The sequence below is a fragment of the Neovison vison genome, chromosome 11 (genome assembly GCF_020171115.1).
Source record: "Neovison vison isolate M4711 chromosome 11, ASM_NN_V1, whole genome shotgun sequence".
NCBI classification, from domain to species: Eukaryota; Metazoa; Chordata; class Mammalia; order Carnivora; family Mustelidae; genus Neogale; species Neogale vison.
In genome coordinates this window covers 152,352,639-152,370,049 of record NC_058101.1, presented here as the reverse complement: position 1 = coordinate 152,370,049, position 17,411 = coordinate 152,352,639, and the positions used below count along the sequence as shown (strand labels likewise).

Below are 17,411 nucleotides of genomic sequence, written 5' to 3'. Positions count from 1 at the left end.
GGTTTATGGAAAAGCTGTATTTGTACTTTGACCAATTCTGGCCAGTTTCCTGGCAACTACAACACAGATTCCTTTTGTGCTCCACTGTTCACCATGGATTGGCTCGAAACTGGTCGTTCCAGACTGTGGTCAGTACCGTGCTAGGCAGACTCATCTATGTTGTTCCCCAGACAGCTGGGGACACATTCTCAGGCCAACAGAAAGCTGCCCTGGCCCACAGTTTCTTCAGGCAGATGTGCTTTCATTTTAGATTTGAGCCCAGATTCTAAAGAAACTTCAGTGGAGTGCGTCAGTTCTTGTATCTTTGAAGGAGTTTATAGGTTTGTGAAAGTGGACACAAGGACTATATTTTTGAATTGACCATTTGCTGCCATTACTTGGAACTCGTCAGGAAATTCAGATTTTTATCTACATTCTTGGGATTTTGTTTTTGAGTCTGCAGTTGAATTGTAATTCCATTTTCTATTGTTGCTAAAATATGTATAGACACGGTTCTTGGGCACTTGAGTAATGTTTTTTAATAGTTTAATATGGCACTGGATTTCTTTATATATGTAAAAATCATATTTATTTTTTATCTTTTATCTTTTTATCTTTTTCTGGAAAGGTTTTGGATTATTTCTATTTTCTGATTTCTCATCTTTTTTCTGGAAAGGTTTTGGATTATTTCTGTTTTCTGATTTTTTTTTTTTTGTTTTTGTTTTCTGATTTTTTTTGATGGAGCTGGAGACTGGAGATTGCTGTAAAGATGTGAGAAATGTTACACAACATTTAAAAACTGTTCATGTTTTATTTAATTCAGTTGTGTCTTAATGTTGAGAGAAATTGTTGACTTGACATAAAAAGTATGGAAGGATCAACACCACATTACTAACATAGTGGTTATGTCTAGGGAGAGGTATGCTTGGTGAATGGGGAGACTTTTATTTTTTACTTTTATGTTTTTGTGTTATTTGACTGTGCACTGTGTGTTCCTTTATTGTTGTTGAAAAAGGTTTTTTTTTAAATTTTAAAGGAATAATATTTAGAAAGCAAAGGGTTTGTCTGCTTTAGGAAATTCTTGGATGATGATTCCTATAACAATTTAAAGATTCCTGTAATTGCAAAACTGCTAGAACTTAAAGAAGACTATTCAGTATTGTGAGTAAGTAAGAACTAAGTGTTCATTAGTTCCTAATTTTGTACCAGGCTGCAGTGCTTTCATATAATTTGGGGAATGGAGCCAACCCAGCCTAGTGATAAACAGCCCCCTGGTGGAAAGGCTGGTTTCCAATCCCAGCTTCCCCACCTGCCAGCCATCAGGTTGTTCATTCTTTGTACCTCAGCGGCCCATGAACAGGGTGTAGCCTGTATCGACTCTTGTAATGGTTACTTTAATGGTAGCTTCTCTACTGGAACTGAGATTCAGAAATGCAGTTGTTAAGGAAATCCCTAAATTAAAAAAAGAAAGAAAGAAAGAAAACCCGTAATAATCGAGAGAGGAGTGCCATGTAGAGCCTGCATTTTGATAAGTACACACATATGGTGATGGCATCTTTGAAGTGAGAGTTAAGCTTACAAAAAAAGAAGCAGGGTAGTTTCTATGTAACAAGAACAGAATTAAATAAAATTGTAAGAGACAAGAGTTGAAAGAACAGAAGAAGCCTAATTTTGGACTTCACACTTTATTTATTCTCACCATGCTGTAATGATTCTTACTACAGCTGACGAGTATAGCTTGAAAAGCAGCCTCTATCTGAAATCGTGATACACGGTCCTTTGGGACTGCCTGCCATCTTCCTTTTCCTTTTCTTCCTCTCCCTGTTGGGAGTGTTGCTAACACAGTGAGCCACAACTCTTGACAAATAACATGTTTAGCTTTGGAAGCTTGTGGAGCACTAGTAATGTACAATGCAGTGCTTCGGCATAGCTTCTGGATAGCTTCTGGGCCCCAGGGCTCTTGCCTCTTCCTGGGTCTTGTCAGCCACTAGGCTTCGCCTGGCCTTTTGGGCCTAGCTTTCCCATTACTGCCCCCTTCCAGGGAACAAACGCCTCCCCTGCCTGTTGTTTTGCACAAAGATATGAGTGTTCTGATCATTTCCTGCTTTAAAGGTCCCTTTAACCAGTTGTCCTGGTGGTTGCCCCCAGAGTCCTCCAGTTGCTCATTTAGTTGTTCTCCTGTTCCAGAACTGGTCTTGCCTTTGGAGGCATCTTCTTCTGTAGTGTTTTGGCCTGTGATCTCCATATGGCCCCCACTCCACCCTCTCCTATCCCTCATCGGTCTCACTGCAACTATTTTTCGGGGAGTCTCAGTTTCTCCGTAGGTAAAGCAAGCAGTCTAGCTTTCAAAAACTTAATTGTCCTTTCCCCTCTTCTTCCTCCTTTTGGCCCTTTCCCTTCATCTCTCCCTGCATCATTTTGAGCTAATTTCAGGTAGCAGCGGGATATAGGCATGCACACTTAATATACCACCTTAATCTAATCTCCTTTCTTTAAAAAATTAACTTTTAGACCTTTGGTCCAGGTAGCCCTGTGAGTTCAGACAGATGCAATTTCCTGCCAACTCCAAACTCAACAGAGACAGAGAAAATATATTTTTTAAAGATTTTATTTATTTATTTGACAGAGAAAGATCACAAGTAGGCAGAGAGAGAGAAAGAGAGAGAGAAGCAGGCTCCCTGCTGAGCAAAGAGCCTGATGTGGGGCTCAATCCCAGGACCATGAGATCATGACCTGAGCCGAAGGCATCAGCCTAACCCACAGAGCCACCCAGGTGCCCCAGAAAAATATTTTTAAAATACTAAAATCATGTCATCATATTAAAAAACAACATAATGTAACTTCAGGGACTAGCAGCAAGCTGGGGCTGAAGCCAAGTATTTACTGGGTCTTGGGATCAGAGGCAGGTTCTTGGAGGTGATAGAAGTTCTTCTCTTGCAGATTAGAGGGGCCTGATGTATGGGTAAGGACTGGAGAACTCACCATGTGAAAACTAATTTGAGTGAGGTTCCAACATGAATGAAGGCTTAAGGAAAGGGTTCTGGCCACCAACACTGAACTGTCTGTGTAAATCAGAGGGCTTGGAGACGTTGGACTTTGGGAGGACCAAAATCTGGGCTTTGGCAGCTAGGAGTGGCAGTGTAAAGGTGGCCAGAGGGAGAGGAAAAAAACAAGCAACCACGTAAACCACAAAACACAAACTCCCAATTCAGATGCACTTGCAAACTAACATATAAGGGCCCAAGAGGAAAACTGTCAACAGGAAGAGAGGCAGCAGACTCCAAAAATTGGAGAGTTTGAACTACAAGCTTAAATGATTTTAAAAACAATTACACTTGGGGTGCCTGGGTGTCTCAGTCAGTTAAGCGTCTGCCTTTGCCTCAGGTCATCATCTCAGGGTCCTGGGATCGAGCACTGCCTTGGGCTCTCTAGACAGCAGGGAGTCTGCTTGTCCCCAGCCCTCTTCCTCTGCCCCTGGCCCTCACTTCTGCAAGCTCTCTCTCTCTCAAATTTAAAAAAAAAAAAAAGGACTTTACTTTTTTTTTTTTTGAAGATTTTATTTATTTATTTGACAGACAGAGATCACAAGTAGGCAGAGAGGCAGGCAGAGAGAGAGAGGGGGAAGCAGGCTCCCTGCGGGGCTCGATCCTAGGACCCTGAGATCATGACCTGAGCTAAAGGCGGAGACTTAACCCACTGAGCCACCCGGTGCCCCTAAAAAAAAAAAATTACACTTAAAATCTTTTGAGACTTGATTGTAAATATGAAATCCAAAAAAAAGAAAATTCAGTGAAAAAAAATTAAAAGAGTGTCCCCCCCCAAAAAACACAACCAACCATGCATATTTTGGAAAGTAGTAAATGTAAAAGATCCAAACAGAGATCATCTGTGATGTCCCACTAGGTGGTATTAACCACTAACCATTTTCCCATGTGTATTCTTAACTACTTTTTATCTGTATAGATTTTGGTACAAACATGGGATCATGGTCCAGACTTTCATAACTTTTCCATTAATATGGAACATTTTCTTACCAGTGTTCTGCAGTCTTGAAATTATGCAATATTGCATGTGGGTGTGTTGTGATTTTTTGAATCTGCTATTTTATAACTACTTTTACCATGCCATAGTAATCATCTTTACGTTTTATTCTTTTAAAAAATCTTCATTTTGGGGTGCCTGGGTGGCTCAGTGGGTTAAGCCTCTGCCTTCGGCTCAGGTCATGATCCCAGGGTCCTAGGATCAAGCCCCGCATCAGGCTCTCTGCAGCGGGAAGCCTGCTTCCTCCTCTCTCTCTGCCTGCCTTTCTGCCTACTTGTGATCTCTCTCTCTGTCAAATAAATAAATAAAATCTTTAAAAAAAAAATAAAAAATCTTCATTTTCTCTGAGAAAAGTAAAAATGCAGAGAACCCATAGAAACAAAGAAGACAAAGATCACTAATCTTATCATGCAGAAATAAACTTTCTATGTGTAACTATGTGTGTGTTTGCATGTATATGTGTATACGATAGCCATTATATTATAAATACTGTTTTGTAACCTCCCCTTTTTTCACCTAACATCGTGAAGACTTTTCCACGTGAAATAAAGGTTGGTGTCATTTATAGGTTGTTTAGTTGTTCATTGTAAAACTGTACCATAAATAATTCAACTAACCTCCATTGTTAAGACAGTAAGGTACTTTTATTTCACTACTGTGAACAGTGTTATTAGTGTTATAGCACTGTTTATTATAAGTATGGTGAGGTTTTGTTCTTAGTATATACCATATTTTATTTTTCAACAGGTGTTTGCATATGATCACTGTTTCTGGTCTATGGATGAATCAGTCAGAGAAAAATATGCAGGTAAGTACAGCATCCTATTAACTACTATAGAAAAGGTGTTTTGATTTTTCCCCACAAAGTATTACAGCATTATTTTGTGTAACGATAAGACCTGTATTGAGAATTTCCTCCTGCCTCTGCTGTTTTTACATTGTTGGGGAAATTGGAGATTGACTGTGTGCTGTTCTGGTTATAAGACAGTAAAGGTAAATTAATAGGGTACACAGGTTATTGAACACATTCCCAGACCTTACATGGGACATGGAGCACACACTAGCCACTTTGACTCCTTTAGATGTCTGTGATGTGGTCTACAGAGGCAGCTTGGTATAGGAAAGTTGAGCAAGGGGAAAAGGAAACCTACAGTTTAGTCTAGGCTCTGCTCCTGCCTGCTTGGAATTCTGTTATTCTCTTACCCTCCTCAGCAGCACTGTCTCAAGCTTCTTTACACCACAAATTTAGGACTACAGGGACAGCCTTTTAATTGGCTTTATTCCTAACTGCGTGTGACACCTGTTTCTAAGCAATACCTTTTAAATATTGAGGGTCATATTGTATTGGCTTTTGTCATGAGACAGAGTAGTACTGCAGCTGGTTCAGAAAGTTAAGGTTAATTTACTCTAGCTGGCCCGATGGATTGCTTACAGATTCCTTCTATATCGGAAGTAAGATGATGATATACTCATCTGGGAAATTAACTAGGAAGTGGGGCATAATGGAATGTTATTTATAGCATTTAAAGTATAACAAACATAACAACATCCAGTTCTTTCGTGTTTTATTCAAGACTCAAAGAGAGGTTGAATGACTTCAGTTATTAACATATTTAATTCAGCCTGTGGAGGAGAATTTCAACCTATTATTTTTGTTCATGATTGAAAGCCAGAAGACATTTTCAAGGTATTCTTCCCTCCTCTAGCTGGTGTGTACTGTAGGCTCTATAATTAAAAATTACCATTGAGGAAAAGGAGAGCAAATTGATATGTATGGTTGTTTTGAGTTCTAGTACCCACTGAATAAAACATTAGCTGGTGGTATATAGTTGAATTCAGGTGCATGGAGGTCCCTAGTATAAATTTTGGGTATTTATAGTCATTGTTTATAAAATTAGCAGTTCATTAGCTTTTTGCTTTGCAGAGAATTTTTGTCCAGTGTTTATTAATTCAAGTTCATATTATCAGGAACTTTTTACTCATTTCCTATCATGTGCTAACTAGAAATACTTGAAAGCCATAAGCTTTTGCAAGTATTCATTGAGTCTAAAAATCTTGTTTGGAGATAGTTTGAAAAAGTGCATCTTTAATTGTTTTTAGTTTTCCAAAAAATTTTACATATGTAGTTTTGGCTTAAAATACCCTTTCTTAATTAATTAATTAAGTATTCATTTATTTATTTAATTTATTTTAAAATTTTATTTATTTTTTTATTATGTTCCATGAGCCAGCATATAGTACATCATTATTTTTTGATGTAGCGTTAAATGATTCATTAGCTGCATGTAACACCTAGTGCTCATCACCACAAGTGCCCTCCTTAATACATATCAGAAAAATACCCTTTCTCATTTCTTTTTCTCTCTGTCTCTTTTAGGTCAAGATGATGTTTTCAAGTGCCTTGGAGAGAATATCCTTCAGAATGCTTTTGATGGTTACAATGCATGTATCTTTGCCTATGGACAGACTGGTAATGTTAAATAATAATATATTTTTTATTAAATATATATAATATTAAATATATATATTTAAGCTTTAAAGATTATAACAGAGAAAGTAACAAAGGGAATACATATTGTTAGCATCTTATCAGTTACAGTTGATAAGGAGCATTTGACTTTTCTACCTCTGCAGTTCCCAGGGAAGAAAATCTATTTAAAGTGAAGGAGTCACTTTTATAAGGGTATATCCTATAGCTTCGCCAATTGAAAACTATTGTATAGCTTCTCCAGTTGAAAACTATTTTTTTTTTTTTAAAGATTTTTATTGATTTATTTGACAGACAGAGATCACAAGTAGGCAGAGAGGCAGGCAGAGAGAGAGGAGGAAGCAGGCTCCCTGCTGAGCAGAGAGCCCGATGCGGGCCTCCATCCCCAGACCCTGAGATCATGACCTGAGCCGAAAGCAGAGGCTTTAACCCACTGAGCCACCCAGGCGGCCTGAAAACTATTCTTTATGGAAGAATGCTTCTGATATTTTTTAAGAGGCAGCATGTGATGTGGTTAAAAGAGCATGGATTCTGAGCCAGGGTAGGCCATCTCCAGCCCAGCTCCTGTGAAACTTACATGTCAGTTTCCTTACCTATAAAACGTTGGTGAATATAGGCCTTCCCTATAGGGTTGTCACAATGAGTTAACATCAAAAACTCATAGAAAAGGCCTAGTCCTTGAGAAGTAGTGTTTTGATTTTAGTTATTAGGCATTGATAAAGCGTCAAGTGATAAAAGCAGCAATTTGTATGATTAAAAATATCTTTATAAAAGCATTGCTGCTAAGGAAGGAAAAAGAGTTAAGTTGGAGTACACATGATTTAATGTTTTCCTTTCTATTTTCCTGTGTGTTCTGACTTTTCTTTAATGAATACATATTGTTGGTACAATGGAGAAAATAATTTTATAGTAGAAAAAGAAGATTACTCTTTGGTTTCTACCCTGTAGCCAGAGGGTAGTAAGTGACTTTGCTCTGGGGCGTATAGGGATACTGTGTATTTTTTGTGCTATGATTAGTGGTTGGGAACAGTCACAATAGTATTCATCATATGGATCTTCCCAGTTAATTTTAGAAAGCTGCTCAGACCTCACTGTTTTTTTGGTTGTTTTAGGTACTTTTTTTTTTTTTTTTAAGTGTGAAGATGGTTTCAGAATGTTTTTATTCTCTTCCTAAAAGATGTTTACTTTAGATTTTACATGTGTAATAGGAAAGCTTCTGTATTTAGTAGTCTCATCATTTTATTTGGGTATATTTTTTTATTTTCTTTTGGGCATTTTGCTAAGTGCTTATGAGCAGTGGAAAGAGGGTTATGTATTTAAACTTCTCAGACACAGTAATAACTATGATTTCTACTTTTTAGGATCTGGAAAATCTTATACCATGATGGGCACAGCTGACCAACCTGGATTAATTCCAAGACTTTGTAGTGGACTCTTTGAACGAACTCAGAAAGAGGAAAATGAAGAGCAGAGTTTTAAAGTAGAAGTGTCCTATATGGAAATTTATAATGAAAAAGTTAGAGACCTTCTTGATCCCAAAGGGTAAAGAACTTTGGAAACTCTAATGTTACAGCATTGTGGACTAATACATTTAGAAATTGACTCAAGTGAAATTTTTTATATTGAACTCTGATAGAGAGTTATTTATCTAGTGATTGTCTTTGTGCTTTTATCTGTTTATCTAGTTATTGTCCTTGTGACTTTGTTTTTAGTCACACTGAGCGGCTTCCTGAAGCCAGTTCTGGCTTTTGCATTTAAGGCTGAGTTGGGGCAGGGAAGCATTGTCCAATGCACCTATATCTGGCTCATACTGCCTTTTTAAGATATATCCAAAACCACAAACAAAAAATATGCAAGGAAAATGAAGTTACTTAATATCAGACTGGTATCCTTAATCAAGTAGCGTTTTTTTTTTTCCTTTCTTTTTTAAAAGACCAAGAAATTTTAGGCAGAATATAACTTTTTTTTTTGTAGGCTATGAAGTTAGGGAGAAGCATAATCAGAGATTTAAAACCTGAACTTTAGGATAGTTAATTTTAAAAATTCCCAGAGAAAAAGAGTGTCCCCTTTGATGGCATACACTTTGAAAGCGAAGTGGTTCAAAAGTATTAGAAAGCCTAAGAAAATGCTGTTCTCACTCTTCCGTCATAACTGAACCTAATAAGGAAGGACATAGCTGAGGAAATCTGTCCATTGCACAGAGTTTCTGAGTCAGATTTTAAGGAAGTGCAACCATAATGAGAAAGAAACCCATAGTAACCACAGCCTGTGGCTTAATAGATGTAAGAATAGTGTCTGTAAGGTCAGAGGGTGAGCTGAGGTTATTACAGAGAATGCAGAGTTACCAGGGGACATTTAGTTATGTTTGGATGAAGAAGTTGATCAAAGAAAGGTGCTCTTAGAAGCAGTGCATTATAGTAATGCTCAGTCAAGAAAACATGTCAGCCTCTCACTGGCATCTGTTTTCTTTGACAAAGATGATGATCTTTGGGCCTTTCCCAGTGACAATCAATTGGCACTTAAGTGTTTCTCTGTAAAACTTAACATTTGTTGAATGATCATTATTACATGCAGAGCACTATGCAAGTTGGAAAGGAAGATCTCCCAGTGTGGTCCTAATGAGAGTTTTGGAAACAAATAATTGTAATACAATACAATAATGTTTTTAAATTGTACAGGGGGCTTACACAAAATAGTAAGCAAAGGGAATGTGGAGAAGAGAAGATTCCACAGAAGGTGCTTGATGATTTTTGTTCTAAGTAGGAGTTTGTCCACTGAGAAGTTTGGTGAAAACCATTCAGGCATAGAGGACAGCCTGTGCTAGAGCACAGAGGTATAAGAAATTACTTGCTTGGAGAGTGACCCCGCTGTCCAGTGTGGCTGGAGGGCACCAAGCATGAAAGTCAAAGCAGGAAACAAAAGGAGGCCAGAGGTAGGAAGGTTATAGCCTAGGTACCCACATCTTGCTGAATATTGTGTCCTTGTATTTTTCCCAACTCTGCCCTGAATTCTCGCCCTTGCACCTTCCTCTCTGTGAGGAGCATCACTTTCCTTGAGATCCCAGCTAGAAATGCTTAGCGGACTTCATCCCCCTGTTTTGTATTCCACGGTGCTTGTGTGGAATCACTTGAACTTTATCTACAATGTTGTTGGAGTCTTCAGTAACTTCTTATGTTTGTCTTGTATATTGTTAGTAATTAACAGCATGAGCTTGGACTTCATGTAGCTCTGCATCCAGGTCCTCTAATTGGTACCTGTTGAGCAAGTTTCTTATGTTTTCTAGGCCTCATTTGTACTGAGGGGATAATACCGCTATATAATATTACAAAGGGCTGCTGTGGAGATTGGCTGGGATATGCCTGAGGTCTTAGAACATTTACTTAGTAAGTGCACCATGGGGGCTAGCTGCTACTGCTGCCTCCACCATGAAAGTTTGTTGAGGACTTTTGCATTGTTTCCGAAGAGTCGAAGTGAATGGATTAAAAGCTCTAAGGGCAATCCCTTCTTAGGGAGACTATCTGAGAAAACTTAGTTTTGTTTTTTTTTTTTTTTAAGACTTATTTATTAATTTATTTAATAAATTGGACCCCCAACGTGGGGCTCAATCTCACAACCTTGAGATCGTGACCTGAGCCGAAATCAGGAGTTGGATGCTTAATCGACTGAGCCACCCAGGTGCCCCAAGAGAACTTAGTATTTTATATCAAGTACTGATTTTATGAATTCAGTATTTTTTTAAGAGAATAGGAAAAATGAAAGGAAAAGGCTATGATATAGTATGTCCTGAAATCAGACTTATGTCAAAATTTGTTCTATATTTATTTCATGTACAGTTTTATAGTAATAGGTGAAGTTTTTGGTAGCTGATCCTAGGGTAGTAGAGGATTTCAGATCATTAGAAAATAAGTTCATAAATAAGAATCACTTGCAATTTCACTGTCAACAAATATTCTTTTTTTATTGTAATTTTTATATTTTTTACAGAGCTTTTTTGAGATAGAATTCATTTACCATATAATCAACAAGGCATATTCTTAATGTTTTTTGGTTGATACAATTAAGTATGCTGTAATGCCTTAGGTTTTTGGCAGGTGCCCCTCACTGAGTTTATTAGTTCCTTCTTTGTAAGTGGTATCTATTTGTTTTTTAATCATGAGTAAGTAAATTTGTTGAATCCTTTTCACTGCACTTATCTAAATGATAATGTGTTGTTGTTTTTTTTTTTTTACCCCATCTACTTAATCTATTAGTCTAGTGTGGTAAAGGGCATGAATCTTTATCCCATATTTGAACAACCCAGTACGGGGGGGTGGGAGGTGGGGGTACCAGGTGGTGGGTATTATAAGAGGGCACGGATTGCATGGAGCACCGGGTGTGGTGAAAAAATAATGAATACTGTTTTTCTGAAAATAAATAAATTGAAAATAAATAAATAAATAAACAACCCAGTAGCCCTGGGATCAGCCTAATGTTATATTTTTAAGTCATTATTAAATTCAGTCTGTTGTTCATCTTTATTCATGATTCAGATTGGTCTTGAGTTTTCTTTCTTGCACAGTTAACATTTATTGAGTTTCTGTTCTTTGTACCACATTCTGTGAAATGACAAGTAGATGTTTGTATTTAGAGTCCGCATTCTTTGTGGTAGTAAATAGACATCCCACAGTGTACCCTTTTGAGTGATGTGATATTTTACCACATTATGAAGTTTTTCTTACCAGTCAAGATTTTAAATTTTGGTTTATATTCTTCTTAGATCAAGTAGGTTGGTTCTCTTTACCTGGGATCTTTGTTGAATTCAGTGTATATTTTTATGGAGCACAATTGAATCATTTTAAAAGCACGTTATTATTTTAAAATTCTTTCTTTCTTTTTTAATGGCAGAAGTCGTCAAACGTTAAAAGTCAGAGAGCACAATGTTTTGGGACCCTATGTCGATGGACTTTCCAAACTGGCTGTCACAAGCTACAAGGTAATGACCTCCTTTCTATACACTGCTGAAATTCACTGTAGCAGATTATTTCTTGTTTAATTTGTGATGATTATTTTTCTTGAAATAAAAAAGTTATCAGTAGCATTACTTATTAAGCTACTTTTTGCAAAGATCTTTCTTAAAAAGCCATATATGGCTATTAGGACAGTTTAATTTTGAGAGAGAGTGTACACATTTGCAAAGCATCCCTATTCATCTATTGTGAAATACACCTTTACTTTCTTATTTTATGAGCTCTAAAATTGTGATAATCCTTAAAATTTCATCTTAAAATAATATACAGCAGCATTTTTCTTCCCTAGTAGTGCATAAGATAATGAAGTTGCCTATGATTTCATTAAATAAAACATGAATTGGATATTTGGAATTCAAAGTCTGTTTCTAATTTGAGAGGATCACTCATTGGCCTTTTATTCTCTTCATTTTCAAACTTAGTTCTTCTTTGTGTGGATCCGTCAGCCTTTGCGAGATAGGAAAATAGGGGTGGAGTGAGATGCTGTGATGTAATGTACATTGATTTAAGAGTCAGAGAATGTTGATCTGGTGATACTTAATCCTCTTGTATGTGACTCTTGTATGACTCAGATCACCTACCTCACTAATTCTCTTTGTCCTCATTTTTAAAATGGAAATTAGTTTTATTTTCTTGACTATCTTGTGAGGTAGGTCCATTTGTTTTTTTTTTGTTCATTAATCCTTTCTACCATTTGGTCCACAATACTTCACTTAGTAAATTTTAGGTACTTCATTTGATAAACATGTATTGAACACTTGTCATGTGCCAGACTTTGTGCCACGTGCTGAAGGTATAAAACGTGAATGAGATGGTCCATTTCCTCAAGATGCTTATAGATGTTATTATAAAGGTGTTCTAAAACAACATGATTTTTAAGAGCAGTGAGAAATGCGTGATTAGGATTCATGGTAGTTTTGAGGAGTGGGTGCCTAACTTAAATGGACATGTAGATGTCTGGGGAGGGTGGTGTCTAGGAAGATTTCCTGGTGGAGATCGAATGAGATAATGTGAAAAGTCTTTGAGAATGCTAGGGTTTGATATAAATATTAGTAGGTATTGTTATTTTGATAATGATCATTTGAGAACTTATTTATACAACATTGGGGAGAGATCAGATGTATTTGAAGGCTCAGAGGAGACTGGAAAGTGTAAAGAGACATCCTGCTTGTTTAAAAAATTAAAAGGCTCAAAACAGCTTATGCATGAGGCAACAGATTGGGGGCCAGTAAGTAAGTGTAGGCTAAATAAGGTGAAGCTTTTACATTAAGTCTCAGGATTGTCAGATTTAATAGATCTAAAATGAATTTGGAATAGATCTAAAATATTATAGATTTTACTTTTTGTGTTGGTTTTTCTATTTTGGTGCCTGCTTAAACTTCTCTTCGTAGTTAATTTTTTTTAAAAAAAGATTTTATTTATTTATTTGACAGACAGAGATCACAAGTAGGCAGAGAGGCAGGCAGAGAGAGAGGGGGAAGCAGGCTCCCTGCTGAGCAGAGAGCCCGATGCGGGGCTCGATCCCAGACCCTGGGATCATGACCTGAGCCAAAGGCAGAGGTTTTAACCCACTGAGCCACCCAGGTGCCCCATGTAGTTAATGTTTCTACTTTGAGGCTTTTTATTTATCACATTGAATTTTTTCATAAACATTATTATTTTTCATTGATACAGCAAAATAGAAAATTATGATTTTCAAAGTTTTTCATATATGTGTGTCAGGATTGTGTTGGCTGCAAATAACAGGAAAATATAATAGAATTTAAGTCCTTTGAATTGTCAGCTGTTTTGTTCCTTATTTACTCTCAGAATTCAAAGTGTACCTGTCATGTAGTAGGTGACTTTCATATATATTTAAGTGAACAAATGAAAGAATGAATGGGCAGAGGGCTGATATAGTGGCTCCAAAGATGCTTTGGGGGACCTAGATTCCTTCCAGCTCTCCACATAGAGCTCTGTGGTAATGCCCTTATTCTCATAGTTCAAGATCTTAGCTCTTAGAACCAAGATGTGAGAGCATGCCTACTCCCTTTAAGGAGAATTCCCAAATGACTTTGTGTTTCATTTGCTAAAACTTAATCCTATGGCCAGACTGAGCTACAGCATCTGGGAAATGTAGTCTCAGTTCCACTGCAAGGTAAGGTGCTCAGCTTTGGGTTCCTTTACTAGAAAGAAAATGAGACAGGGTAAGAGGAGACAAGTAGTCAGCTCTTCAATACATACCATCTTTCTTGTTCCTCATTAAAATCCTTGTAAGGTAGATTATATTATAGCTCTGTATTATTACTTAATGAAACTAAAATTCAGTTTGGTTAAGTAACCATTTTTAGAACTTATGACATTTAAAAAAATGGAGATCCCATCCCATGATCTTTTAAGTGCATCATGCTATCTCCTTTTTTTCTTTTTCTTTTTAAATTAACATATAATATATTATTTGTTTCAGGGGTACATGTCTGTGAATCATCAGTCTTACACAATTCACAGTGTTCACCATAGCACATGCCCTCCCCAGTGTCCCATCACTCAGCTACCCCATCCCTCCCCCTACTCTACTCCAACAATCCTCAGTTTGTTTCCTGAGATTAAGAGTCTCTTATGGTTTGTTTTCCTCTCTGGCTTCTTCTTATTTCATTTTTCCCTCCTTTCTCCTATGATCCTTTGTCTTGTTTCTCAAATTCCTCATATCGATGAGATCATATAATAATTGTCTTTCTCTGATTGACTTCTTTCACTTAGCATAATACCCTCTAGTTCTATCCATATTATTGCAAAAGGCAAGATTTCATTTTTGATGGCTGCATAATATTCCTGTGTGTGTGTGTGTCTGTGTGTGTGTGTGTGTCTGTGTGTGTGTATTAATCACATCTTATTTATCCATTCATCTGTTGATGGACATCTAGGTCCTTTCCATAGTTTGGCTATTGTGGACATTGCTGCTATAAACACTGGGGTGCGCGTGCCCCTTTGGACCACTACATTTGTATCTTTGGGGTAAATACCCAGTAGTGCAATTGGTGGGTCATAAGGTATGCTATCTCCTTTTTAGTAGAATGGCAATGAAGTAGTAAATCTGTGCAGGAATTTAGTTCCTTGATACTCTGTTTTCAAAAACAGATCTGGTATAATACACACTAATGTGGTGACACAATGTTATGCTTACACGAAGGGGTTGCAGTTATTTTTGTTTATTGCTTATTCATATAATCTGATTTAATACTTGTCTTCTATTGCTTGTGTTATTAAAGAAACTAAATTTTTCAAAATTTCTAGATTAGATGAGGTTTGGCATGATATATTTGGCCATCTTATGGGTCTCCACATGTGGCTTCTAAACTTTTCTAAGTTTATTCAGCACCTACAGAAAGTAAATGTTTTGTTTGAGTTTTCAGAGACAGTATTGGCTATTATATTCAGTGCAGCTTAATGTTCATTGAGAAATAAAGTGTAAACGTGTAAACTCAAAATGTAGTTGACTTGAGTAGTGAAACTTGTAATTCATTTCATAGGATAGCAGAGTTTTGATGTTTGTTTGACAGGTAATGAAATGTGTGTCTGTGACTTGTTTCTACTTAGGATATTGAGTCTTTGATGTCTGAGGGTAACAAATCCCGTACAGTTGCGGCTACCAACATGAATGAGGAGAGCAGTCGATCCCATGCAGTCTTCAAAATCACCCTTACACATACTTTATATGATGTGAAGTCTGGGGTAGGTATTCACACGCTTGACCTTTTTTTTTTTTTTAATATTTCTAAAGTGGATCATGATTTATCCTATTCCATTCCCTTTAGGTGTTAGGTGATGTAAAGTCCTAGCCAGACATGAGTATTAGCTAGGACTCAGCAAGACACAGAAGCCACTGTAGGTAAACAGAAAGGGATTTAATGGAAGGATTGGGTGATTACAGAGTTGTTAGAACACTTGAGGAAGAGTGGATTCTAGACTGAATGTCTAGGAATAACGATGTACATTTCATCCACCAAGGATGATACTGCTTCTGAGGCCACCACTAGTGCTGTGAGCTCCAGGCCTGCATGATAGCTGTGGTCTGTGACACAGGAGTTAGTGAAGCTGCCTCGTAGTGAGGGGAAGCTGGAGAATGTAAACTGAGACGTTTGCAGAAAACCTCCTATTTCCATGATCTTGCTTGCCAGCAGAAAAAAGCCAAAACAGGGCAGGGGGATGACCTCTACTTTGCTAATGCTTTCCAAATCTGAAGCAAGTCTATCTGCTTGGCAGAACCCAAGTCACATCCTGAACCCAAGTCGGAGAAATGTAGTTTTCAGTTCCACCCTGTCCAACTAAAGGAAGGTGGGACATGCTCAACATGCCTCGTACCTCGTAGCCTCAAACCATAGCATTTTTTGAGCTTTAAACTGGCTGGCTAGTTGTATAAGCTAATGTTAACTCCAGCTGATTTAGTAGATATTGTTTGGAAATGTTACCTTTTACTGAACAACTAAGTATTAGAAGGAATAAACTATACTAGGGACTTGTACCATAAAATCAGTAGATTTGTAGAATGACTTCTGGAGTGTTTGGTTTTGAAGCTTATAAAGAGTAAATAGAGCCAGAGATGTATATGCTTCTACTGTGCTGAAAACTTCTCATTTTTCCTCTTAATTTTTATGTGAATATTTGTGTATTTTATTATGATGCCTACCCCCCAGCAAATCAGTTTCAAATACCAGAAGCTAAAATAATCATGCTGGCAAAATGCTATATTTTGGCAAGATTTTTCATTTGCTGAAAGCATATTTTTCTTTTTTACCATCACAGCAAGATTAGTGTAACAACAAGAAGTTCTTTGTTTTCTATTTCCTTTTCAGCATAAAACAAAAAACATACTGAAGGCTTTTTTTTTTTAACCAAAAATACTTTTGATTTGGGAAGCTGAATATCCTTTTGTTAGCAACATGTTTATTTATGGAAGTAAATATAAATATGTATATTAAAGAAAAAGAAATGAACCAGCCTGTACATTTAGGCATTGCTTTCCCACATATCTTGTATTGTTGTGGAAGTATAAAATATCTGTCATGTGTGTGGTTATGTTATGGAATATTTTTGATAAAGGAAAATGTCAGTATATATATATATGTGTATTTATATATATATATAACTAGAGAAATATGTAAATTTAATACCTGAAACTATGAAATAAAGGAGTTACTATATATAAATAATATGAAAAATGTGAGAAAGTGTTGAGTTTTTGAGAGATCCTATTATGTAAAATACTGTTTTAAGATCAGTAAGAATTGCAGAAATATTTTTCTCTCAGGGTTATTGGTAAATATTTTGATACTTTAAGCAGTTCCATATCATATCAAATTTTATATTTTATAAGTTATTTTATGTAATTCTCTATGAAAACTTTATGGGGGAGCACCTAGGTGGCTCAGTCAGTTAAGCATCTGCCTTCAGCTCAGGTCATGATCTCGGGGTCCAGGAACTGAGTCCCATGTCAGGCTCTCTGCTCAGCAGGGAGTCTTCTCTCTCTCTGTACCTCCTTTTTCTCTATCAAATAAATGAATAAAATCTTAAAAAAAAGAAAATTTTATTGGGTTCCCTTCAGAGAATACCCTTTTGGGGGGGCACTATATTCTGAGATAACTTTCACTCTTATCTAGATTAGTAGAGTTGGGTATAATTTTATATATATCTGCTACTAGACTATACAGTTTTCTTATACTATTTTTTAAAAATATTCATTTATTTATTTTAGAGAGAGAGGGAGAGGGAGAGTACATGCCTGTGTGTGTGCGAGCAGTGAGAGGGCCAGAGGAGAGGGAATCAAGCTGACTCCCCACTGAGTGCAAGCCAGACTTAGGGCTTGATCCCAGGACTCCCAGATCATGATCTGAGCTGAAACCAAGAGTCAGATGCCTAAC

The 17,411-nt window shown here is 37.0% G+C and overlaps 1 protein-coding gene across 1 annotated transcript in view; it reads left to right on the top strand.

The window, feature by feature from the left end:
* KIF13B (kinesin family member 13B) overlaps positions 1-17,411 on the top strand; it is a 199,515-nt gene that overhangs the window by 66,736 nt on the left and 115,368 nt on the right. The window contains exons 4-8 of the mRNA XM_044225037.1: positions 4,768-4,828; positions 6,398-6,490; positions 7,870-8,050; positions 11,393-11,480; positions 15,091-15,225. Of these exons, the coding sequence (XP_044080972.1) occupies positions 4,768-4,828; positions 6,398-6,490; positions 7,870-8,050; positions 11,393-11,480; positions 15,091-15,225 (558 nt within the window). The remainder of the gene's footprint in view (positions 1-4,767; positions 4,829-6,397; positions 6,491-7,869; positions 8,051-11,392; positions 11,481-15,090; positions 15,226-17,411) is intronic.